Genomic DNA, 27,277 nt, shown 5'->3' with positions numbered 1-27,277 from the left:
GCCGAAAGGAAAAGAAGATTCAGAGACCTTGTGCTCGTGTGTTTGTGCGCGTATATGTGTGTGTGTGTTGTTTCAACAAAATAAGGCATTTGCAAACATCTATTAATTATCACCTTTTGTGCTTATTTTCTGACGTTGCGGATCAAACCAGCAACTGAATTATAATCACTTTGTTTGTGCATTTTCGACACTGTAAATTTGAAATAATGTCCTGTTTTTCAATAAAAGGATGAACTTCAAAAAAAGTTTTCTTTAATCCAATTCATCGATTATTTAAAAAAAATTAGAGATTTATCAGCCCAATTTTCATATGACGAAAAAAAAAGACCAAATGAATCCAAATAAATGAAGCAGATGATGTTAACGGCAGATTTTTAACTGTGGATGCGAGCTTGTGTGATTAATAGAGCGATAGTTTGATGGGATGAACACAGTCCATTTTTTTGCTGCACCAGCAAAGAAGAAGAACGAGAACAACATTGGGTGCAGTGCAGCAGACACAACACAATGACTGAAAAATCTATGATCCACTATATTTGGACCCCGGGTACAATGGGGGCTGCCGGCTACACGCAGGGAAGACAAAAACTGTCAGCCGAAAGAGGAGCGATGTGTGCCGTCCATTTATTCAGACTGATGATTATTAGAAGTCCATTGTGCTTTGTGTGCGCCTGTGGCATCCTGTTCCACAGCCATCCATCTATTCATACTTCCTGACCCAGAATGATCAAGTCTCACGCAAGTGGGCCGATGCGCCGAGAGCTTTATGACGTGAATAATGTGAAACCATGTTAGGCATCGAGTCCAATAGCGGCTCCCTGACGGATGGACGGACGAGCGATGGATCAGTGGGTTGGGGCATGCATAGATGAAAATACATTACAAGGGCCCTCGATAAACGAGGGTACCGACATATGCAGGTTATGAAAGGCGCGCAAAAAGCACACTTATGTTAATGTCACACTTAATGTTTTCATTTGATTGTTTTATATTTACAGTTTGGCCAAGTGATGCCCAACTCGGGATGCAGGAATAGTCATTGCTCCCACAGAGCAGAGAGAATATATGCCTGTAAGTACTGTAGGCACTGTTGTTCTGTGTTGCTGCTAGTATTACAATCGCAGTTGTTTAAAGGTTTATAGTTGAAACCGTGACATCTATGCTAATTCCCGTTAGCCTGTCTATGGTGTTTCATATTATGTGTTAGCATTAAGTTAAATGACTTTTATTAGATGAATTTATATGGTTTGGTTGAGCATTTTGGTGTTCAAATATACGTTTAATGTCTCTTTTGTTCTATGTTACAGTTTTCCAGTCAACTTCGAGTAGAAGTGAGAAATAAACAGCTTGAAGTAAGCATCCTTCGCATCTTATTTGGAGAACTGTGCTGGTGAGTCTTCTTTTCGTTTCATCAACGTGATGTGATACGATGCGCTACCATTATTTGAGTATGAATACGTTTAAAGTTTGTGGGAGGAGGTAATTATTTATATGGTCTCTATATATTGCAGATTTTCACTTATTGCGGGTGGGTCTGGGACATACCACCCTGCGATAAACGGGGATTCACTGTAATGGTAACCAGTCGTAACACAAACACTAGTTTGGTTTCAAATGGACTGTAAGACATTTTGATTGGTTGTGGCCGGCGGCTGCTATTTTTAGCTACAGTACACTGGCATCACTGTTTAAAAAATAAATTAAAAAAAATAAAAATAAAAGGTGTATCATTAAGCGCTGAAGGTCTTATTTTCCATAGGCCTGATTCCAGCACGTAGGAAACAAACAATCAATTTCCTCCTTCTACTCTCTCACACTCACATACATATACACATTTACACACACACACACACACACACACACACACACACACACAGACACACACACAACTTCCACCGACTGAAGGCACATGTAGGTTTAAATGGGATTCAAGCTCTTGTGGTTCCATGATAGTTTCAGAGGCAAGGCTAGTAGGCAAATACTGCAAACGACACAAGACATATCACACTTAACCTTGTGCTCTTGAATGGAACGTTATAAAAACAAACTAGGGTGAGCTGGATCAGGTGCCACCCATGGAATGGCGTCGAAATCCCTGAAAAACTGCACCGAAATTGCAGACTACCTGTGCGTTTTACAGTATACGTTCTGTTCTTTATTGAGTTGCTTACGTGCTGTCATGAATTTGGATCAATTGGATGCAACGGTGCTAGCAAGGCGCTAATATTTTGTTACAATCCGGCTGAGCTAATTTTGGGAGAAGGTAGTCACCTCTGGGGCCACTAAATCATAATTTAAGTCGATAGCTGTTGGAGTAAATAAAGCTCTTAACTCAGTTTACCGGTAAATTAAATGAATTTTCACCATTGAAGTGAACTGAGATCACATCATTCTGTTCGAGCCCCTAAAAAAACAATCATGTTTTTTAAAAGAAAGAAAAATACCACTGTGTTTTATAAAACATCATCGAAGTGAATGTAAAGAAATAAACCGTCACAAAAGCAAAAAATTGACAAAGCGGCTTGTAGCTTGAAGAACTTGCAGGTGAAGATACCACTGTAATGACAATTAAAATTGCAAGAAGCGATTAAAAGGCGCTCAAAGCCCTTTTTTCATCGTGAGTCCTCCAAATGATGAAACTCTGACACCATGCTCGATGGCGTTGGGAAAATCAGCCATTTAGCGTCATCCGTCTGTCTACGACACCTGCTTCTGATTGGGGATCATTTCGGGAAAGAGTTCATCTAAATAGGTCCTCATTTCAGCCCCAAATGGCTGCTTCAAACCAAAGTGGTTGACTTTATTTTCAATTTGAGACACGAGTCTGGCGGCACGGTGGCCGACTGGTTAGAGCGTCAGCCTCACAGTTCTGCGGACCGGGGTTCAATCCCCGGCCCCGCCTGTGTGGAGTTTGCATGTTCTCCCCGTGCCTGCGTGGGTTTCCTCCCACATCCCAAAAACATGCATGAATTGGAGACTCTAAATTGCCCATAGGCATGACTGTGAGTGTGAATGGTTGTTTGTTTCTATGTGCCCTCTGATTGGCTGGCAACCAGTTCAGGGTGTACCCCGCCTCCTGCCCGATGACAGCTGGGATAGGCTCCAGCACGCCCGCGACCCTAGTGAGGAGAAGCGGCTCAGAAAATGGTTGGATGGATGGACATGAGTCCTTGAGATTTTTTCATGCGTCCTGTCATGACAGACACGTCCACCGAATTTACAGCCCATCTGTGAAACTTGTGTCAGGGACTGATTTTTTTCAACTTTACGGGTGCGCTACTGAATAAGGTTTGGTGCTGTTGTGCAGGGGACTCTGAATTCAACTTAGATAATTTCACCGGGATAAATGCACTTCCAAAAATCGGTGTGTTGAGCCTCCCAAAAAGGTGATGTGAAGAATACGTAACGATAAACACAGCAATTCCAAAAGGATCTTCATACAGGTAGTATGGCCCCTGATAGGAAGAAGGTTCCCCACCAATGTGATTAGATAGATGGATGGTTTACTCTTTATTACTGTTTAATATTGATTAATGCAATTACATCACTTTGAAAGGGCTATACAGAGGGTCCTCGGTTAATGACAGAGTTCCTTTTCTACGGTGACGATGAAACTTGAATAAGCACATTAATCAGAAAATGTCGTTACCCTCATAAATGTATTTTTTTTTTGCCATATTTGAATCTGGTTTTTGCTTGTTTTTTGCCCAGACTTTTTGGATTTTTGGCAGTGGTTTTTATCGTTTTTTGTCAGCTTATCTGGTTTTTTTCAACAGATAGTTTTACATTTTTTTCAGCATGTTTTCTTACATTTTTGTCTTTTTTTTCCAAATTACAGTGGACCTCCGCATATTCATGGGTCAGCACCTACGGATTCATCTATTTGCAGATTTTTCCTTTTTACATTTTTTTTGCCCTTTTTCCTTTTGATGGAACCAAAAGAAAACACTTATTGGTAGTTGATTCTGACTTAATCAAGAATTTTTGGGTTTAAAAAAAAACAGTCGCAGGGTCTCCAGTCAACTCCACTCTTGACCTCACTCACTAAGCCACGCCCCTCAAAGGCACACCAACACACCACATCCAGTACACAAATGCATTACTACAATACATACAGTAATTATTAGGGTTGGGCGAGTACCGATACCAGGTATCGTATCAGGCCGATACTACCCTGTTTTCAAGGTATCGGGTACTCGTGAAGGCTGCTGATACCAGGCACCGATACTTCAAGGGAAAAAAACATTAAAATATTGTTGCGCCACACTGCGACGGTTTGACACATCGGTGAATCGTCATATGTGTCAGAAAGAAAGAAAGGTCTTTCTTCACAATTAGATGTACTTTTGTTGATTGAAATTTTATGTATCAAAAACACTAGTGGTATTGATACGTGGTATTGCTGAGTGAATACTTGTACTGCTATCATCCCTAGTAATTATAAACTTTACAAAACCAGTGCATTCTATTACATTCTCTATTATTATGTTGTATTGAGTTTTTTTATAAAATATAGTGCTATTTTCAAACATAAAAAATATTTTGGCGGAGTGTGGAATGGATTCATTACATTTAGATTTATTTCAGTGGGGAAAAGTGATTTGATATACACTACTAGGCAAAGGTTTGGACACAATTTGTCTTTGGTGACAAATGAGAACTTACGTCCAAACATTTGACTGGTAGTGCAGGAGTAAATTGAGTTACGATCTCGGTCACGGTACAAATTAAACTCTCAAGTAAAGGTAAACCTGTAGTTGTTAATACAGCAAGATTTAACCCTAACCCAGAATGTTGGGCAGTGAATGGAATGAAGTGAGCAATTCCACTCCCTCTCTAACATAAACATGACATGAACTTCAGGAATTTAACACACTCAAGCCAACAGATGTGACAACGTTTGGACGCCCTGAGGGACCCTCCTATGCCAACATGCCTGCGCACAAAAAAACAACCGGCGACCGTCCGCACTTGTTATTAACAGCGATCCATGGCCGCGCTTCAGTAAGTGAACCAGCAGAGGTGCATTAGCATTCTGGCAGGTTTTCAGACAAGACTGCAGCAACTCCTCGCACAGCCGACATGCAGCAGAGCATAACAACAGAAGGAAAGCCAAGACTAGGGGGGGGGGCAGCTTGACAGGTAGCAGGGACGCTTGGAGAGTTTTTGCAAATAACCACTGACAGAAAGTGTCTGAAAAGTGAGCAAAGAGGAAACATGCAGAGCGGAGATTAAGAAGAGAGACGATTATGCTACCTTACTATTGACTTTGGCCTTCCCGGCTTCTTTGGTTCCCCTTTCCCTTTTGTTGTCGGCTCGTCTTCGGCCCAGAGCGGAACCCATTTCGCACGCGGACACGCTCGGCGCCACACACGCAACGCCGTAGGTCATCTGCGCTCCCCGGGCCCGGACGTTGTCCACATGGCCGCCGCGTCCTCCTACTCCTGCGGCGGACCTGTTCCCCCCTCGCTCCCCGCAACCTCACTGGGCTTGTCAAAGTAGCACATGGACATTCGCATGGTCTCACTCACACACAAACACACGAGCACAAACGCACACACTCAACAGGGCATGGACGCATGCGCTGCAGAGCCGGGGAGATGGTGAGGGGAAAGTGTGCAGGATGCTGAAGTGATAAGAGAAAGAGGGATGCAAACATGGAGGAGGAGGAGGGGATGCATGAGATACAGTGGTACCTGCTTCAATAAATTCTTTTATGTGACGCCGGCCCAACTTCCCCTTTACTCGAGTTTCAGAACAGACTCGCCCATTGAGATCAATCATATTTGCAATTAAACCTGCAAGTAGCTGAACAGGTCTATTAGTGTGCTGTGAGAGTATCAGGTGTCCAATTCCACTTAATCAGTCCGAAAATTTATTATTAATTTACCACAAATTATGTATCTTTGTTCATCTATATTAGCGACATATAGTGACAAGCAGCACAATTAAAAGCTCTTCCACACAAGAGCAGAAGTTACTATTAACCTGTTTTATCAGTGCAAACTCGGTTTTTGTTGCAGAAAGTCGTGTGAAATCCAAAGCAATATTTCCAATAGGAAATAATGTAAATTCATTTCATCAATTCCAGACACCCAAAAATATAAGAAGAAAAGGAATTTTATAGGGAATAACTATAACATTACATACAAAAACAGTGTGAAATAATAGGACTATTGAAGTGGATTAATGAACATTTAACATGAGCTTTGTATTATTTGAAGACTATTGATGGCGTATACAGTGAGGACAGGAGAGAGGGGAGTCATTTCCCAATTTATTGGGAGTTATATCCTTTATAAAATGGCTGGCACTCAGAACCTTCTGTCGTATCGTGTAAAAAGGGTTCAACAGACAGTAACAGTATTGCCGAGCAGACCCGGAGTTATTGCTTTGAGTTGTTAAAAGCTAGCATTGTAAAATAGGCCTTGCAATCTGTTGTACACAACGTACGCAATGATTCGAATGAATGTGTTTTGATTCCGGGAAATAAATGGCCGAGTAACGTAGTTTTTTTTGGAATGAAAAGCGAATGGATGTATGAAAACTGGCACAAAATTTAGATGAAAAATGATTGTTGGATGCTGAATCATACGAAAACTAGGGCATAGAAAAACCGAGGTTCCATTTGATATACTTTTTATGACATTTTTATTTTGGTGGTGTGGTGTTTTCCAATGTAAAATATGTGCCATAACTTCATAAAGCTTGGGGCCCACTGGTCGCGGATACCTGCTTCTCATTGGGACTCATTTGGGCAAATTCCCTCATAGAAGTTCGTCTAAGGTATAAGCCCATGAATTCTCACAAAATTGCTGCTTCAAACCAAACTGACCAACTTCCTGTTCGATTTCAAGGACGGGTTCTTGAGACTTTCTTGTGGATCTTGTTATGTATGACATGTCCACCCAATTTCGTGTCAGTTGGGGAAACTGGTTTCAGGGGTTGATTTTCCCCAGGGGGCGCTACTGAGTGAGTTATAAAGGTTTGTGTTCAGGGCCCTTAAAACACAAGAAAACGTTTCTTGTCATGGTCAATTTACATTAATAGGCAATCATATTGTATAACATCTATTGTACCCATGTATTACCGTAGACTAACAACAGTTGTGTGTAATGCGAGGGATCCCATGTTAATGTGTGAATTTTGTGCCCTATGTAATGCTGCGTTTCCACATTTCCCATACACAATATAAACCATACGATGCACAGCATTCTCTGCGTCATATTGCAAGCAATGCGGAAATTTCCATTCAGCGACACAATGAGCCGCTAACAACATTAAACTACGTGTAGGAGGAACAGCATGAGCGAAATATGAGGATATTCAATCAGAATATTGCCTTTTGTGCACCCACGAGAACTTGGTACGGCAACAGTGTTTGTTTATACAGTGATTCCGCTAATTATTGCAAGCAGCGGAAATAATATTAGCAGAGCGCATAGTAAGGCAGGGCTGAGGCAGTGTCATGACCACGTTGCCAAATAGTGCGTGACTAAAGGGCTCTCTACATTATACTCTATGTGCCACCCACTTCATACCACGCTGAGGGCTTTTATGCAAGCGCAGTGTATAAACAGTAAGAATGTACATTTGTAATGTGCAAATATTCCATGCAGTTGTCCTGCTGGCTAATCAGGACAGCAGGAAGGATAAGGAGGGCAGGGGGGTTAAAAAAAAAATCCTATTAATTATGACCTCATTTTGAACTTCGGCCCACGGCGAAATAACTCAACGATGGCAAAGTAGGCTAAATGTTCGGACGATGAATGCCCACTGGACAGAGCGGCCGCACTGGATGAACGCTCACAGCGGCCTCCAAGTGATTATGATATTTTATATTATTGCTCAATAAAAATAAAATTGTTTGACATCGACGCACTACAAAAGATTTATTAGACAGATTTTCCACCACAAAAACCGCAAGGTATCTTTTTATATTCGACCTTTTCTTTAATACTCCCCATTGTGTATGAGCTTAATCTTCTGATTAATCAGCAGTTATTTTTAGGCATTATGAAACAATTTCAAGTATTAAAAATGGCTTGAGAATAAATTGATTATCGCTCTTGGACACTCAAACTGTCTGAGAAGTGTTGTAAATATCGACCTCTTCTGTCACTCTGCGGGAGCCGTGTGGCATTATGTCGCCTCAGGATTGAAAGGCTGGATTTTTTTCAATTTATTTTTGGGCGGGAGGGGGACAATATCAATTGAAAACAGTTAGATTTGATACTTTTGACGAGGCCTTTTTTGTTTAGAATTGATAGAGTAATCGTTTGTTTTCAGAAGGAAAAGGAAGCTCATCAGACACAAAGGTAAATTTGCGTGCAGATTAATGTACGGCAATTACACTGCTCAGTCAGATCATAGTTGTTATTGATTGCATCGCTCATGGTTCTTTGACCTTTGGGAAAGAGTTTAGGAAAATGATGTACAACACAGATGTTGGATTTTGTGGAACATTAAACCCTTTTTGTGTTGTAGACTTTGATGTGCACATCTGGCGGAGGGAACATGCCCATACCATATTTTAATCCCTATCTTAATTAATCAATGGGAGCATAATAAAGTTGTGATGTTTTTTTTGCGTATGAAATTAGCGGTTGAACATGATTTTGGGGTGTTGGTGTGTTGATTTAAGTAAGCAACGTTATATGATAGCAATATAAGGTATAGTACCATCCATCCATCCATCCATTTTCTTTACCGCTTATCCTCACTAGGGTCGCGGGCTGCTGGAGCCTATCCCAGCTACCAATTTGAACAATGTGGTGTTTGGTAACTCAAGCAAGAAGATTTATTTTTTTTTTTTTTTATTTGATGTGTACCTTGCTTTACACACCCTACACCACAGGATAATCTTTTAGAGACATTTGATAATCGGGCTTTAGCTGATTTTGATAGCAAAGGAGGACAAATGCTCAAATTTGGATCGATTATTACAATTTGTGTAATCTAACCCCACACCACAGGAAAACGACTCAGGATAATATTTTAGAGCGTTCTGGGCTTTTGCTGATTTTCATCGCAAAGGAGAGAAAATGCTCAAATTTGGCCCGATTATCAACATTTATGTATCCTACTATATGCATCCCACACCACAGGATTATCGCGCTGGATAATCTCTTAGTGACATGCGATAATTCTGGCCTTTGCCGATTTACATCTCACAGGAGGGAAAAATTGTATTGCCAGTTTGTGTGTATCCTGCTTTACACACCCCACACCACAGGATAATCGGTCAGGATAATCTTTTAGAGAATAATCGGGCCTTTGCTGACAGGCTCAAATTCAGACCAATTATCAACATGTGTGTACATGTGTATGACATATGGAGAAAGCGGGAAGACGAAACTAACGTGTGACATTTAACTACAGAAACTCTGCCACTGGCCCTTTGTGTCGAAAGTAATTGTCATGACTGAAATCGTCACGCATCTAATTATTTCAATGCTTGAAGCTGCAATGCCAGCACCCCTTTGTCATTAGAAGTGAAATAAATGCAAATGAAAGAACACATCCTAGTTGCAAGGTATCTTCAAATGAGGATGTTTCACATCTGTACGACGTCCACGGAAGCCTGTAAATGTGCATGCTGGCGCGCACGCACACACAAATACACACACACACAGACGGGGGAGTGAGTTTGGGAGGAAGACGGTCCAGTGCACCGCTGAAGCGCTGCATCGTTCTGGTCTGTTTATTCCCAAGTCCACACAATGAGAGCTCACACGGTCACGCCTCACGTGTTGTAGCTGCCGAGCCGCCAGCATTTAAGGTCAGCTTTGAATTTGCACATTTGCTACACAGCCCATTCATTCTCTACTTGCTAAAAAAAAACACACACACATTGTCCAGTGATGGATGCAAAAATAGACACGTCACTGAACCCAACTTTCAAGGAAATTCATGCATTTCAATAATATACTTAGCAAAACATCGCACTCGCTGTCACACGAATGGAATTGGCCTGAAGCGCTGATCTTTTCCATTAGGGAAAAAGTGTTGAGGAGTGTTACTTTTTCTTTCATTTTTTTTTTTTTTTAAGTAACTTTGTGTTGCTGAATGTATTACCACAGCAATTTTAGAAAGAGTATCGGAAGGCAAAAAAATAAATTTCAATAATTCCTGAGAGTGAATTCTAAGTGAAACGTGTGGATGTCTCATAAATTATGTTGTCACTAATTACACAGTGTCAATATGCTAAGGGTGACATATCATATATTTTTTTTCACAATTGAAAAGCGTTCCCCTTGGCCAGTTAACTCATTCACTGCAAGTCGTTTTCAAAGCATTTTGACTGATCTTACAAGACCCACATAATGTTATGCTCTGTGATAATATATACACCAAACCTACCAAAAGAAAGAGTGGATTCTCTTCTTTCAACAGAAACAAAGTTGGTTTCCACCTCTTTCCATTCTTTAGTAATCATCAGGAGAAGAAGTAAATGAGTTTAATGAGTCATTTTTCTTTCATAAAATGCCGCTTTTAAGGGAATTGAATGGAGCTGGCTACAAAACAAATAAGCTATAGGCAGCAAAATTCCAAATTATTAGCAAGTGACTTGGTGGAAGAACTAAAATGACCCATCCATCCATTCATTTTTTGAGCCGCTTCTCCTCACTAGGGTCGCGGGCGTGCTGAAGCCTATCCCAGCTATCATCGGGTTACACCCTGAACTGGTTGCCAGCCAATCGCAGGGCACATATAAACAAACAACCATTCGCACTCACATTCACACCTACGGGCAATTTAGAGTTGTCAATCAACCTAGCATGCATGTTTTTGGGATGTGGGAGGAAACCAGAGTGCCTGGAAAAAACCCACACAGGCACGGGAGAACATGCAAACTCCATACAGGCGGGGCCGGGGATTGAACCCTGGTCCTCAGAACTGTGAGGCAGACGCGCTAACCAGTCTTCACCGTGCCACCACTAAAATGACCCTTTTCCTCTATTCCAATAAACTTGCCCTTGTCTTGAGTTCAATATCTATCCACTAGTTGTCGCCAAAGAGCCAATATTTCTCATCGCTTGTCCTGCCTCCACTTCTGCTCCCATCTTGCTCGTAAAAAAAATAAATAGAAAATTGCCTCGCCTGCTCTGTATGTTCATAAACATATAGAGCACTCATGGGCAAACTGAGCTTTAAGTAAAGTTCTCTTTTTTTTTTTTACAGACAAAAAGCACAGAATGGCAATGATGACTGTTAAACTTGATTTACACTGCATGGTGACACAATGCCATATTTTTGTTCTCAACAGTAAATCGAAAAAAACAAAACAAACAAAAAAAATGTATGGAATCCTGGCCTCTTTCAAATCTGATGCATATTGGATATCTGCCAACGTGATTGAGGCATAAATGCACGGATCAGATATAAAGTCTAAACACCTGTGATCCAATGCCAGGTTTATGTGATGTAAAAAAAATGAGACCAAGATAAACAATTTCACAACGTTTTCCACCATTAATGTGACCTATAATCTGTACAAATCAATTCAAATAATGCTAATCTTTCCGAGAGGGGGATACAAATAAGCAACTGAGATAATGTACTTTTCTAACCACATTAAATCACATTCAAACTACTTTTAAATTGGAGTTGGCGCACACCTGCCATTTCAAGTGCCTGTGATTAACCCCAAGGACATTTCAGGTGTTCTAGTAGGCTTTCCTATCATTTTATTTTTCGAGCAGAAGCCTGTATAGATCTTGTGCTAACACCGACTGGTATTTTTGAACTGTTCATAATGACTGTTCACCTTGACTAAGTACTCAGTTCCAGCTGTAGAAAAACAGCCCCAAAGTCTGATGCTGCCACCACCATGCTTCAATGTAGCTTCTAGTTTGTTTTTATAATTTTTTTGCTGATGAGCAGTGTTGTGTTTTCACCAAACGTACCGTTTGAAATTACACCCAAAAAGTAAAACCTATGTTTCAAAATTACGTAAAAAAAAACATTCAAAAATCTCTCGAACGCATGTGGGAAAATGTGTTATGTTCAGATGAAAATTCGGAATTGACCATAATGCAGCTGTTGGAACAAAAAAATCTAAAAGTTACATTCCAAATGCAGAAAATCAGCTCTTGCAGAACCTTAGATGCCTGCTGAAGTTAGATTCCATGAAGTGCGTTGACATCTCTCCTGTGTCGCCATTCATGACTGAGGTCCAACCATTTGGAATAAGCATTGCTACACAAAGCCAACAAGTGAAAAGCGCAGCCATTTAGTCCTCCATCCTGACCGGTGCTACTTCAGGTGTGATCGGAGAGTATTTAAAATTGATTGACAAACTCTGCAGTTGCTTGGCGTCAGTGTAGAGACTGTTGCGTCCCTGCCGCTTGCTTTTGATGCAGCATTTCCTCAGTTGTGGTAACACAGCAAAAGCAAGACGCAATGGCTCCAACATCCGTGACGACTGACGCATTCACAGTAGTGTGCTCTTACCTTTGTGTGGAGCTTAGACAGCTGCTTCTCGTCCAGGTGGGACTGAGTGTAGACACGTCTTTTGTAGCGGAACTGAAACCCAAACAGAGGCGACTCAGTATAGTACGAAACAACAACAGTCTTGGGAACTGTCAAAACATAGTACTTTCAGGATTGTTTACATAGAGCATCAACAATGAAATGTCTCGGAGGGCTTTATGCTGCATGTTTCAAGTAAGACAAATCAGATAATTATTATTTTTTTTTGTCATCACGTGGCACAGTTGGAATATGTGTCATGGCAGCAGAAATGGAAAAAAAAAATCCATAGAATGGGATTATGTTCAGGCCTCTTACAATGCGTACTGCAGTGTAAACGCACAGATTTGATACATATATGGAGGACGTCGGATACACACCAGCTGACCAAGCAACGCAAATAAACACCCTAAAAACACCCATTGTTACAGGGAAAGCATAGAACCACTGAGGGTACACAGACTCCCTCAAGTGCTACTCGAAAGAATCACTGAATTAAGTACAAAAAAACCATTCAAAACATGAATTACAATCAAACATTAGATTGAATGAAAATGTTCCTAAATGTGAGCTAAGTGTTAATGTCCACAAATTTACAGTGGCTTATGTATAAAAATTCCATCTACTTGTTAGGACTAAAACACGTACTACATGACTGTATTTTAATGTTCAAACAGTGCTGGAAAATAATGGTGGCCTTAAAAATTGACACCCAAATTAGACATTTTCACTTAGGGGTGTACTCACTTTTGTTGCCAGCGGTTTAGACATTAATGACTTTGTGTTGAGTTATTTTGAGGGGACAGTAAATTCACACTCTTATACAAGTTGCAGACTAATGGGGGGCACAAGCCAGTGCAAACTGTAGGCCGGTCCCAAGCCCGGATAAATGCAGAGGGTTGCGTCAGGAAGGGCATCCGGCTTAAAACTTTCCCAAACAAATATGAGAATTCATCCAAAGAATTCCATACCGGATCGGTCGTGGCCCGGTTTAACAACGTCCGCCACCGGCGCCGTCAACCTGCAGGGCGCCGTTGGAAATTCAGCTACTGTGGGTTGAAGTTGAAGAAGAGGTGGAAAGCGGGTTCTTCGGCAGAAAGAGAAGAGGAAAGCACAGAGTCTAGAACTGAATGTGGGGACTTTTAATGTCGGGACTATGACAGGAAAATCTCAGGAGTTGGTTGACATGATGATTAGGAGAAAGGTTGGTATATTGTGTGTCCAGGAGACCAGGCGGAAAGGCAGTAAGGCTAGAAGTTTAGGGGCAGGGTTTAAATTATTTTACCATGGTGTAGATGGGAAGAGAAATGGAGTCAGGGTTATTTTAAAAGAAGAGTTGGCTAAGAATGTCTTGGAGGTGAAAAGAGTATCAGATCGAGTGATGAGGCTGAAACTTGAAATTGTGGGTGTTATGTATAATGTGATTAGTGACGATGCCCCACAGGTAGGATGTGACCTAGAGGTGAAAGAAACATTCTGGAAGGAGCTAGACGAGGTAGTTCTGAGCATCCCTGACAGAGAGAGAGTCGTGATTGGTGCAGATTGTAATGGACATGTTGGTGAAGGTAATAGGGGTGATGAAGAAGTGATGGTTAAGTACGGCATCCAGGAAAGGAACTTGGAGGGACAGATGGTGGTAGACTTTGCAAAAAGGATGCAAATGGCTGTAGTGAACACTTTTTTCCAGAAGAGGCAGGAACATAGGGTAACCTACAAGAGCGGAGGTCGAAGCACGCAGGTGGATTACATCTTGTGCAGACGATGTAATCTGAAGGAGGTTACCGACTGTAAGGTAGTGGTAGGGGAGAGTGTGGCTAGACAGCATAGGATGGCGGTGTGTAAAATGACTCTGTTGGTGGGGAGGAAGATTAGGAAGACAAAGGCAGAGCAGAGAACCATGTGGTGGAAGCTGAGACAGGACGAGTGTTGTGCAGCTTTTCGGGAAGAGGTGAGACAGGCTCTCGGTGGACAGGAGGAACTTCCAGAAGACTGGACCACTGCAGCCAAGGTGATCAGAGAGGCAGGCAGGAGAGTACTTGGTGTATCTTCTGGCAGGAAAGGACAGAAGGAGACTTGGTGGTGGAACCTTACAGTACAGGAAATCATACAAGGAAAAAGGTTAGCTAAGAAGAAGTGGGACACTGAGAGGACCGATGAGAGGCGAAAGGAATACCTTGAGATGCGACATAGGGACAAGGTAGAGGTGGCAATGGCCAAACAAGAGGCATATGATGACATGTATGCCAGGTTGGACACTAAAGAAGGAGAAAAGGATCTATACAGGCTGGCCAGACAGAGGGATAGAGATGGGAAGGATGTGCAGCAGGTTAGGGTGATTAAGGATAGAGATGGAAATATGTTGACTGGTGCCAGCAGTGTGCTAGATAGATGGAAAGAATACTTCGAGGAGTTGATCAATGAGGAAAATGATAGAGAAGGGAGAGTAGAAGAGGCAAGTGTGGTGGACCAGGCAGTGGCAATGATTAGTAAGGGGGAAGTTAGAAAGGCATTAAAGAGGATGAAAAATGGAAAGGCAGTTGGTCCTGATGACATTCCTGTGGAGGTATGGAAGCATCTAGGAGAGGTGGCTGTGGAGTTTTCGACCACCTTGTTCAATAGAATTCTAGCGCGTGAGAAGGTGCCTGAGGAATGGAGGAAAAGTGTGCTGGTGCCCATTTTTAAGAACAAGGGTGATGTGCAGAGCTGTGGGAACTATAGAGTAATAAAGTTGATGAGCCACACAATGAAGTTATGGGAAAGAGTAGTTGAGGCTAGACTTAGGACAGAAGTGAGTATTTGCGAGCAACAGAATGGGTTCATGCCGAGAAAGACTACCACAGATGCGTTATTTGCCTTGAGGATGTTGATGGAAACGTACAGAGAAGGTCAGAAGGAGCTACATTGTGTCTTTGTAGATCTAGAGAAAGCCTATGACAGAGTACCCAGAGAGGAACTGTGGTACTGCATGCGGAGGTCTGGAGTATGTTAGAATAATACAGGACATGTACGAGGGCAGCAGAACAGTGGTGAGGTGTGCTGTAGGTGTGACAGACAAATCTAAGGTGGAGGTGGGACTGCATCAGGGATCAGCCCCGGGCCCCTTCCTATTTGCAGTGGTGATGGATAGGCTGACAGATGCGGTTAGACTGGAATCCCCGTGGACCATGATGTTTGCAGATGACATTGTGATCTGCAGTGAAAGCAGGGAGCAGGTGGAGGAACAGTTAGAAAGATGGAGGAATGCACTGGAAAGCAGAGGAATGAAGATTAGCCGAAGTAAAACAGAATATATGTGGATGAATGAGAGGTGTGGTGGGGGGAGAGTGAGGCTACAGGGAGAAGAGATAGCAAGGGTAGAGGACTTTAAATACTAGGGGTCAACCGTCCAGAGCAATGGTGAGTGTGGTCAGGAAGTTAAGAAACGGGTCCAAGCAGGTTGGAACGGGTGGAGAAAGGTGTCAGGTGTGTTATGTGACAGAAAAGTCTCTGCTAGGATGAAAGTTTATAAAACAGTGGTGAGGCCAGCCATGATGTACGGATTAGAGACAGTGGCACTGAAGAGAAAACAGGAAGCAGAGCTGGAGGTGGCGGAAATTAAGATGTTGAGGTTTGCTCTCGGAGTGACCAGGTTGGATAAAATTAGAAATGAGCTCATCAGAGGGACAGCCAAGGTTCGATGTTTTGAGACAAAGTTAGAGAGAGCAGACTTCGATGGTTTGGACACGTCCAGAGGAGAAATAGAGAGTATATTGGTGGAAGGATGATGAGGATGGAGCTGCCAGGCAAGAGAGCTAGAGGAAGACCAAAGAGAACGTTGATGGATGGCGTGAGGGAAGACATGAGGGCAGTTGGTGTTCGAGAGGAGGATGGAGGAGATAGGCTTACATGGAAAAGGATGACGCGCTGTGGCGACCCCTAAAGGGACAAGCCGAAAGGAAAAGAAGAATACAAGTTGCAGACTGACTACATTGTAGCCAAGTGTAATTTCTTCAGTGTTGACCCATAAAAAGATACAGTAGAATACAATATTTATGTGAGGGTTGTACTCACTTTTGTGTGACACTGTAGGCATTAAACGGGAATTGTGCACTTGGACCTGCAGCGTAAATCCAGCCTGAGCGTCTTTTACACGAGTAAACACCAGCAAAACGCTCCATGGAAAAATGGTGTTGAACGCATCTCAGCTTGTCAGTCAGCCCGCCGCCTCGGGGAAGGAAGTGCGGGTCAATCAATGACACGCGCGGCACCACAACGCTCTCACACTCGTAAAACACACGACGGCGGCCTGAATGGACACTTTTTGCACACGCAACGATGAAAGAAAAAAAAAGAGAGAAACGAGGAGTGCAGATAAAATACATGTTAACGTACTGGACGTCCTTATGTCGTGTTCCATCCAATCAATCATCTGTCAATCAACAATGTGTCGTGGTTAGTTGTCGACGGCCAAAAGTTTCGTGATGCCAACGTCACACCCTGGCTTTTCTAGTACTTCTTTTGATCTATTGTCGTTATGAATTGTCAAAAATGTATTGTATTTTGTTTCATTTTTTCCACTTTTGCTTCGATAAACAAAAACGGAATCATGCATGCCACCAGCATGAATCCTCACTCCTATCGCTCTGCTTTCCTGCTCTGCTTGCTTCCACACACACTAAATGCACAAGTCGCTCAAAACTCTTTTTGCGCACCATAAACCACCATATTATCCCCTTGTCACTATTTCCTGTGTTCAGTGTTTACTCGTTACCGTTCTATGTACCCTGGCTTTGCAGTACTCAAATATAGCATCTCTATCACCCGCTCTAAATAACATTCGTCAACACAATACCAAAAAAAAAATAAATACATCCCGAAAACTGTCAAAAAAACAACAACAAAGAATGCATCGTACCAAATTATTTAAAATTATGATACACACACCCATTATATGTCACACTTATAATTAGTGTCTTGGAATGGCAATGCCATTCGATCACAGGCAAAGAGAATTAAGATTATGGATTATACCACTAAATTTAATACAGACCTCCTCTTATTACAAGAAACCCACCTTACTAAGTCAGAAGAAAAATGCCTCATTGACTCTAATTTCACTCAGGTTATCTCGGCCTTTTATAACTGTAGACAAAGAGGAGTCTCAATACTAGTCCATAAAAGACTACATTTTATTATAAATACTACACTAGCAGATCCAGAAGACCGATATATAATTATACAGGCTACAATATTTAACAAGCTTTATACAATTGTCAATGTATACACGCTCCAAATAAAGATGATCCAGCCTTTTTCACATGCTCTTTTCACACTTGTTAAACTTGTCAGCCACTTCTACAATTATTATGGGAGGTGATTTTAACCTACCACTAAATCCCCTAATAGATCGCACAAATCTCAAAAATAGTAATCAGCCACAATGCTCCAATATACTAGAGCAGTATATGGATGACTTTGGTCTCGTTGACATATGGAGGCTGAAAAACCGCACAAAAAGAGAATACAGATTTTTCTCATCAGTTCACTGCTCTTTCTCAAAAATAGATTTCTTTCTTTCAAACAATTTTGGCAGCTCAAAGAATTACTCCCAATATACATCCAATCATCATCAGTGATTACGCACCAATTTCTCTCAATCTAAAAGTTGAATCAAATTTGGGAACCCCACCAACATGGCGCTTCAATATGTCCCTATTGACGTACCCAGATTTCGATTCTTTTGTGAGGAAGGAATGGGATGAGTTTTTGACTCATTTTGACTCCCCAACCCTATCCCCAGCTCTGTTGTGGGAAACCGGGAAAGCTGCTTTGAGAAGTCGAATCATATCATATTCTTCGTATAAAAAAAAGCAAGAACAAAAATTGGAAACAGGAATTGAGGAAAAAATAAAACACCTCACAGAAGTATATGCAATTAATCCGATAGATACACTTAGAAACCAACTTCAAAAGGCAAAACATCAGTTAGACGTTATCTTATCAAAACGAACAGATTTTCTACAACAACAGTTAAGATACACTAACTTTGAGTACAATTATAAATCGGGAAAATTCTTGCGAACCAACTTCAGCGCAATAAAGAAAGGTCATTAATTACAGCCATTCAAGATTCAAACGGCAACTGTACACAGAAATAAATTACATTTTTTAACAATTTTTATAGCAACTTATAGGCATCTTCAAACAACCCAGATCAAAAAGAAATTGAAACTTTAATTAAGGATCTAAACATCCCTCAATTAAATACACAAATTAAAGAAAGCTTTGAGGTTCCTTTAACCATCACAGAATTACATAACACATTAAGAAATATGCAACCGGGACAGGCACCTGGCCCTGACGGAATCCCTGTTGAATTCATTAAACATTTTTGGCCAATACTAGCGCCTCTATTTTTCAGAACAGTCAATGAGATAAAGGATAAAGGTAGAATTAGTAGCCATATGAACACAGCTTCAATTAAGTTATTACTAAAGCCAGGTAAAGACCCCACTCTCCCGGCGAATTATCGGCCCTTATTAATGTATTAATGATTAATGTAGCTATCAAGATTTTCTCGAAAGCCCTTGCAGCAAGACTTGAAAAGGTACTTCCGTCGATAATCCACTATGACCAGACAGGCTTCATTAAAGGTAGAAGTTCCACAAATAATGTCAGATGTCTGTTGAATTTAATAAGCATGTCACAGCGTAAAAATCTAAACGCAATTATCATGTAACTTGACGCAGAGAAAGCTTTTGATAAAGTTAACTGGGTTTTCCTGTTTGCAGTACTTTACAAATTTGGCTTTGGAGATTCAATTATACATTGGATAGCAACATTATACAATTCGCCGAAAGCGACAGTCACCACAAATAGGATCACTTCACAAAGTTTTACGTTACAAAGAGGAACCAGACAAGGATGTCCACTCTCACCAATGCTATTTGCAATATTTATCGAACCTCTTGCTGCCGCGATACGTCAGAATGCTAATATTAAAGGTATCTGCTCACTAGTGACAGAACACAAAATAAATCTATATGCTGATGATATTCTTCTTTACTTACAGGAACCCAAGTATTCTCTTCAGGCACTCTTCAATCTCATTAACTGGAAAAAAAATCAAAAATACTGCCAATAACAGCAAACTCATAGGAGTCCATGAGTCCTGCAGATCAAATCCCAGAGTACCCTATTCCTATAGGAAACATTAAGTATTTAGGTATCAATATTTCATCAAAACTCACAGAGCTAACCAATCTAAATTACACGCCACTTCTGGAAAAAAAATCTCATCTGATTTAAGACGCTGGAATAACCTGCCTATATCATTACTGGGAAGAATAGCTACAATAAAAATGAAAACCTTACCTCAAAGAAATTATTTATTTTCAATTATTCCATTTAAGCCCACATTTAAATGGTTTCAAACCATTTAAAAACCATAGATTCTGCTGTAATAATTTTTTATTCAAAAAATGAGAAACATAGAATCAGTCTATCCACTCTTCAGAAAAGTAAACAGGAGGGAGGCCTAAATGCTCCCAACTTTAAACACTATTATTTAGCTAACCAATTACAATACCTCATCAAATGGTAACACCACAGTGAGGAGTGTGATTCTTGGCTAGAATTGGAACAAATAGACTGCAACAACATCAAACTATTAAAACTCTCATTTATTTCTACTAGTCTTAAACACCATAAATGTTTCAAGAATCCAATAATCGCATCCACCTTAACGGCTTGGTGGCAAAGTTTAGTACCGACAGGTTCTCAATTAGCAGAACAGCGGTGAGGTGTGCTGTCGGTGTGACAGAAGAATTTAAGGTGGACGTGGGACTGCATCAGGGATCAGCCCTGAGCCCCTTCCTTTTTGCAGTGGTGATGGATAGGCTGACAGATGAGGTTAGACTGGAATCCCCGTGAACCATGTTTGCAGATGACATTGTGATCTGCAGTGAAAGCAGGGAGCAGCTGGAGGAACAGTTAGAAAGATGGAGGCATGCACTGGAAAGAAGAGGAATGAAGATTAGCCGAAGTAAAACAGAATATATGTGCATGAATGAGAGGGGTGGTGGGGGAAGAATGAGGCTACAGGGAGAAGAGATGGCAAGGGTAGAGGACTTTAAATACTTGGGGTCAACCGTCCAGAGCAATGGTGAGTGTGGTCTGGAAGTGAAGAAACGGGTCCAAGCAGGTTGGAACGGGTGGAGGAAGGTGTCAGGTGTGTTATGTGACAGAAGAGTCTCTGCTAGGATGAAGGGCAAAGTTTATAAAACAGTGGTGAGGCCAGCCATGATGTATGGATTAGAGACAGTGGCACTGAAGAGAAAACAGGAAGCAGAGCTGGAGGTGGCGGAAATGAAGATGTTGAGGTTCGCTCTCGGAGTGACCAGGTTGGATAAAATTAGAAATGAGCTCATCAGAGGGACAGCCAAGGTTCGATGTTTTGGAGACAAAGTTAGAGAGAGCAGACTTCAATGGTTTGGACACGTCCAGAGGAGAGAGAGTGAGTATATTGGTAGAAGGATGATGAGGATGGAGCTGCCAGGCAAGAGAGCTAGAGGAAGACCGAAGAGAAGGTTGATGGATGTCGTGAGGGAAGACATGATGGCAGTTGGTGTTCGAGAGGAGGATGCAGGAGATAGGCTCTCATGGAAAAGGATGACGTGCTGTGGCGACCCCTAACGGGACAAGCCGAAAGGAAAAGAAGAAGAAGATTACTTGTCGTGTTAGCTACCGTGAAGAAAACAATTTTATTAAACTGGAAAAACAAAAGCTATTAACATCAATCAGTGGCGAAATCTCATCATAGAATATATTGCGTTAGAAAAAATATCAGCAGAACGAAAAAATCAATTGCACATATACGTAGATAGCTGGTCACCTTTCCTCAAATCTAGACTCTTGATTCCTTTGCCTGAGTAGAGTGCCATTTGAACTTTGAAAATAGCAAGACTATTTTCACAAGTGTGAAAGTAAACAATGGAATACTATATTCTTTGTTGTCGAGGTTATTGTTGTTGTTTTATTATTATTATTATTATATTCATTTATTTTTCTTTTTTCTCTTTTATTTTCACACATTTTAGATCGTTTGCGTGGTGAAAAGACACATGCATGCTGTGGGGATCTTCTCCTCTTGTCCCTGTTATCTCATTCACTGTTCCGGAATCTGTGGGGGCGGGACTTTTCTTCACTCCTTCCTGATCTCGGGGGTTGGGGGGGAACCACTGGGGCGACCTCTTGGGGAATAGTGGAGGTGTGATGGTGACTCGCCCATGTTCCGTGGGTGCTGGGGCGGTGCCGGCTGGCACCCGCCTGGATCCCCTGCTCTGGCTGCTGGTGGGGCCCCCCTGTCGCTCCTCGGGCCTGCTTCCTACTCTTCTCTCCGTTCGTTGCGTCCCGCTGCAGTCGCCTCTTCCTCTTCCCGTGGGGGAGCCGGGCGGTCCCCTGCGGGCTGTGGGGCCTGCTGTGGGGTTCTTTCCCTTGCCTGGTTTGGGGGGGGTGGCACCTCCCACGCTCAGGGCCGGGTAGTGGGTGCTGCGGGTCTGGGAGGGATGGCCCTCTTCGTCGGTGGTTGTCCGGCCTCATGGGCCCGACCTGCTTGAGCCATGCCTCTTAATCACTCACTTAGCACGCACTCCCACCATTCAGTGTATATATTTTTCTCACTAAACACATCTAGGCACATACACATACCAAAGGGTTCCTGGGGGACTGGTATGGGAGTGGGTGCCGGATCGGGTTTCAGCACGTCTGTGCTGTTTCCCGGTCCGTACGCCCTGCCCCCCTGGATTTTAAATGCATTACACACTCCCCAGGCATTGGGTCCCTGCGGCCCCCACCACGTGGCCAGTTGTCGGAGCGCCTCAGTGGGCCCGGCAGACCGCCCTGGGTCCCTTGGTGTGGGACGTGTCTGGGCTGCTCTCGGGTGGACCCCTGGGCCTGATCCCGCCCCTCGATTGATTGGGTGGGGTCCTCAGCCGCCGAGGTGTGGCCACAGCAATTACAGGACACTTCTGTCAGTCTTTGTGCATGTAAAACAGTATCAATTCACTTGCATGTATCCGCAGACACCCCAAGGACTCTTTCACTGGGTGTGGGGTCACGCGCTTACTGTGACAAATAACTCATGAATAGGCAAATCGCGTGTGTATCCCCTCACTTATACTTTCGTATTGTAGACTTTTATAATTCACATAATTAATGCCACCACACTTCAGTTGCACAGTCGGGTTCACGACCCTTGTCCTGCATGCTTCTTCTCCTGTCCTTGTCCTGTTCTATCTTGTCCTGTCCTTCCCTCACAGGGTGTAGCACTCCAGCCCCATGCAACAGAAACTTTGCTCTGTTCGAGTAATCAAGTCTGATTCTCAATAAACCTCAATTCAGTTGCACAGTCGGGTTCACAACCTTTGTCCTGCATGCTTCTTCTCCTGTCGTTGTCCTGTTCTATCTTGTCCTGTCCTTCCCTCACAGGGTGTAGCACTCCAGCCCCATGCAACAGAAACTTTGCTCTGTTCGAGTAATCAAGTCTGATTCTCAATAAACCTCAATTATAATACCACAGCGGAAGTTTAAAAACTCCACTGTGACACAGTAAAACTTTTCTGGCATGAAAGAGATACAGATTTTCCATTCTGCTTGACCTAACAGCCGAACAGGACAAAAAAAACAATGTGTCATGTATGAATGTACAGTTTACAGGATGAAAATATTTCCTCCGACAGTAGGGGCTTGGCACGTTAATTTACTCACCTGCAGAGAGTAGCAGACATTTATTAGAGGGGGAGGCCTACCTCCAGATAAGGTACAGGAGCCGCCTCACACACACAAACGCACGGCCACACACGCACACACATTATTTTTATAATGTGTGTGCGTTATATATATATATATATATATACTGTATATGTTTGGAAACAATAGTATATAATAATAACAATTAAAAAGAAAATGAAGACTATCTAATAAATAAACAAATTACTATTTTTATTACTGTTAAATAATAATAATAATAATATATTCTCAATAAATTGCTTTAAATAAAACATGACACTTTATTAAAGTAATATATGGCGATGGCTAGTAAATAATAATAATAAAAATTGATAATTAATTCTAACTAGCCACTGTATAAAAGCCATGTGAATAAAAGATTGTATAGGACAATAAAACAAAATGAAAAAAACTATGAATATAAATAATGGCTTTCAATAATAATAATAATAATAATAATATAGTGAATTACTCTCTGATTGTAAGGGGACCGGAAGGCTTTGGCCTTAACGACTTCATAATTTCCAATACAGGCCGAGACCACTATGAGTAATAATCATTGTGAATAATTATACGATCGCGCCATATTCCAAAGGAGGTGGGCATGACATTCATCTTTCTTCAGCTCTGGTTGTAAAAAACGCGCAGAGAGCGAGACTGCCAGTCAGAAAAGCGTGTGACGTTTTTATGCCGCAGTCATGACATGTCGTTATACTTGCTCAGTTTTCCGTTGTGATGGACGAGCACTGGGATTCGGACTGAGACGCCACAGTCGCTGCTCTCGTTGATAGTTGGACATATGGCGGGATGGAAAAGTACCGGCATGCATCCGATATACCATTAGTGGGGATACATTAGACTTAAACATTTAATTTGTTACTTCAGTAGATTTGTCAGGTATAAAGTGTACACACCGTGTTCAATTGTCAGGTTTTTGTGATATAAAAAATTAGACCAAGATGAATGATTTCCAAACTTTTTCCACTGATAATGTGATCTATTATTTGTATTACAATTGAATTGTAGTTTACAGGTCACATTAATGGTGGGGAAAGTTTTTAAATGGTTGGGCTCATTTTGTTTTATCACAAAAACCTGGTATTTGAACAGGGGAGTGTAGACTTGTTATACCAATTGTATCTGTACTTTACTTATTTCTGATGACTTTTTACTTTTATCCCCATCATTTTAAAACAGAAATATGTACTTTCCACTCCTTACTTTGTCAAAATAAGCTAGTATTTATTTTTTCAACCTCCACTACGTACATAGAAAGAAGTGAAAAACTCTGTTTGAGATCTTGGAATAATAAATTAAAAGGCTTAAAGAATGTCTGCAAACATGTCTGCAAAAATCATTAAAATCTAAAACATAAATTGATGACTGTGAAAATATTATTATTACTTATTTAGTATGATGAAAATTTAAAAAAACGATGTATCCATGAATATAAACAGTCAAAATGTAATAAAATTTCACATTTTAAATGATAAATTTCACATTTAAAGTTAAAGTCAATTAAAAAAAATTGTTTTAATCTAAACTTAAAATGAATATAAATGGTGTAAATGTCCATTAAAAATTTTTAAATTAAATGTACACTAACATATTCATATTGGTAAAATAGTATTGAGATTAAATGGGATTTCAAAATAGAGTGAATAAAATATCTTTTGCAAATTAAAAAAACAAAACAAAATAAAACAAGATGATGATTTCATTTATTTTTTACGTAATAGTTTTTAATCTGGCTACATTTATATGGTAATATTTTCGAGACAATTGCCTCTTTGAATTAATTTATTTTGTCTTTATTTTTTTAACATCCAAAAATGTAACGCTGCATCGTCATTTACTAACAATGATGACAAAAACATTAAAATTTTGCTTCTTGTTCTCACAATTTTCTCGCTATTGAGTTTATTCTTTTTCAGTAAGTCAGTACAGTATCGTTTTAATTTGCTCATCTTTGCTTTTTATCCGTGCGAACAATCCAATGTTACTTTTCTGTTGTGCATTCACAGCCGCTCAACCTGCTCGTAAAGCGTCATCCATAAACATGTGCCGTGTGACCTACCTCCAGATAAGGTACAGGAGCGATGGATGGGAAGGGGTATTCCCTCAGCTGTCTCTCCTCATCCAGAAACTTGCCAGCCTTGCCGTTGTATGCCGGCTGGAACAGGCCATAGTTGAGCACGTCCTTCAGGCTCTGGTTGAGCGTGCACAGGATCCGCTGCTTGGAGCGCCAGATGGGAACGTCCACGTTGAATTTCATGCATTTCTGCAGGAACCACAGGAGAGGGTCAGTCACATGTGTCATATTTTTTTTTCTTCCCAGATTACACATGATGAACTTTAAAGAAAAAAAGACTGACACGTAGGTGGAACGTGCTCCTGGAAATGGTCAAAAAGGCCATAAAATGGCAGTTTGAAACCAAAATGTCAGACGTCCTGTGTCTTTTGGGGCATGGGTTCATGAGACTTTTTTGTGGGTCTACTCATGATAGACATACCCACCAATTTTTTATGCTGCTAAGTGAAACTAGTTTTGGGGGTTGAATTTTGAAAGACTTCCAGGAGGCACTAAATTAGAGTTACAGGTTTTATGGCGAGTCATCCGCCCACACCACATGGCGAGTGATCCACCCACACCTGACAACAAAAACAAAAATTTTGGATAATTTAGTGTCATCCATCTATCTAGTGTACGTGGTTAAAAATTTATAGCAATCAGACCAAATCTCTTGGATGAGTTTTTCTTTGAAGGAGCCCTGGAAGAAATTGAAAAAAAGACCAAAGAATTGCGGCTTAAACCCAAAATGGCAGACTTTCTGTTTTTTTATAACATGGGTTTTTGAGACTTTTTTGTGGGTCTACTCATGATAGACATGACTACCAACTTTCACGTTGCTAAGTGAAACTGGCTTCAGGGGCTGACTTTTCAAAACAATCCGAGCGGCTCTACCAAGTCAATTTGCAAATCATAGTGGTTTCCCCATTGCTCACCGTGCAAAATAAGATGCAAGAGCAGACCAGTTTTCGTGTATATAAGGTGTTCAATTACACTAGAAAGAAATTGTCAGCTCCACTTCGGCGGCCTTGCCCACCGTGGCGATGTTTGATGAGCAGTGCTGACTCACTCCCTCGCTTTCATCCTCCTGTCACGGCGTTGTTTACATGCTCAGTCGTGCCCCGCGTGTTAATCAGTGTCCCGACGTGTCAGACTAGTTCACACGCCGGCGGAGAGTCACCCGGCTGTGACATTGCCCTCTTCGCCAATCCTCCTCCCTTCTCTTCTACACTTATTTATTATTTTAAATATCAAAGTCCTGCTTTTCTGCTTCAATTAGGGGCAACAGTGAAAGATGATCGTATAGCAGAGTAGGTGATAATCTACAGGTCACTGAATGACAGGTACATGAGGGAAAAGGTGGCTTCTGATCATCTCATTAAGTGAGTCCCAACCACTGTGAGCTAGCTAAGAGATTAGCTTGTGCCAAGCACCTATAAAGTCTCGGCGCCCTTTGCACAATGGTCATTGCACCGGACTATATGAGTCATTTGAACTGCTCTAAGTGCTGGAGGACTCTGCATCTTTTTGCACAATTGTCAAAAAAAAAAAAAAAAAAAAGTCTTTATGTCCCAAAAGTGTTCTCTGTCAATTGACTGTCTGTTGTCGTACAAGAGCGGCTCCAATTCCTGGAGACAAATTTCTTGTGTGTTTTTTGGACATACTTGGCAAATAAAGATGATTCTGATTCTGATTCTATATTGAACTGAGAGGAGGAATTACATTTAGTCAGGCCACAGCGGTGTCTAACAGATAAAAAGTGATTTATCCCCATCTTGTGGCATTTATAAACAAATGCAAAATATTTTGTGTGTGGACGTCAATCGCTAGTGGATTCTTTTTACCACCCAAATGAACTTGCAACCGCCGAACTGCAACTAATCGGGGGTCAAAGGCCTTTTCACATTGCACTTAGCAACATGCAGCGGGCTGTCCACGAACCCATTTATTGTGCATGGGCTGAGA

At 41.4% G+C, this 27,277-nt stretch overlaps 1 protein-coding gene and 1 long non-coding RNA gene across 15 annotated transcripts in view; one reads left to right on the top strand and one right to left on the bottom strand.

Moving 5' to 3' along the window:
* shank3a (SH3 and multiple ankyrin repeat domains 3a) overlaps nucleotides 1-27,277 on the bottom strand; it is a 247,951-nt gene that overhangs the window by 151,012 nt on the left and 69,662 nt on the right. For 11 of the 13 annotated variants that reach the window (XR_009788489.1, XM_061773051.1, XM_061773052.1 and 8 more), the window contains exons 3-4: nucleotides 25,319-25,522; nucleotides 12,457-12,528 (exon numbers count right to left, since the gene is read on the bottom strand). Coding sequence is in view for 11 of the 13 variants with exons in the window: in XM_061773051.1 (XP_061629035.1) it covers nucleotides 12,457-12,528; nucleotides 25,319-25,522 (276 nt within the window). In the remaining 2 variants the exon portion in view is untranslated. Of the gene's footprint in view, nucleotides 1-5,256; nucleotides 5,621-12,456; nucleotides 12,529-25,318; nucleotides 25,523-27,277 lie in introns of those variants that run through there. The other 2 variants (XM_061773050.1, XM_061773055.1) reach the window with 2 other exon arrangements.
* Nucleotides 404-25,833, top strand: LOC133477836 (uncharacterized). Of its 2 annotated transcripts, none has more exons than XR_009788492.1 (4): nucleotides 404-920; nucleotides 999-1,071; nucleotides 1,308-1,390; nucleotides 25,266-25,833. It is a non-coding gene; the product is annotated as an uncharacterized LOC133477836 (long non-coding RNA). The 2 variants fall into 2 exon arrangements; XR_009788491.1 differs by lacking the exon at nucleotides 25,266-25,833 and adding an exon at nucleotides 1,512-1,709 and having other exon boundaries at nucleotides 406-920.

Source organism: Phyllopteryx taeniolatus, chromosome 5 (genome assembly GCF_024500385.1).
Source record: "Phyllopteryx taeniolatus isolate TA_2022b chromosome 5, UOR_Ptae_1.2, whole genome shotgun sequence".
Lineage (NCBI taxonomy): Eukaryota > Metazoa > Chordata > Actinopteri > Syngnathiformes > Syngnathidae > Phyllopteryx > Phyllopteryx taeniolatus.
This window is presented reverse-complemented; position numbering and strand designations above follow the sequence as displayed.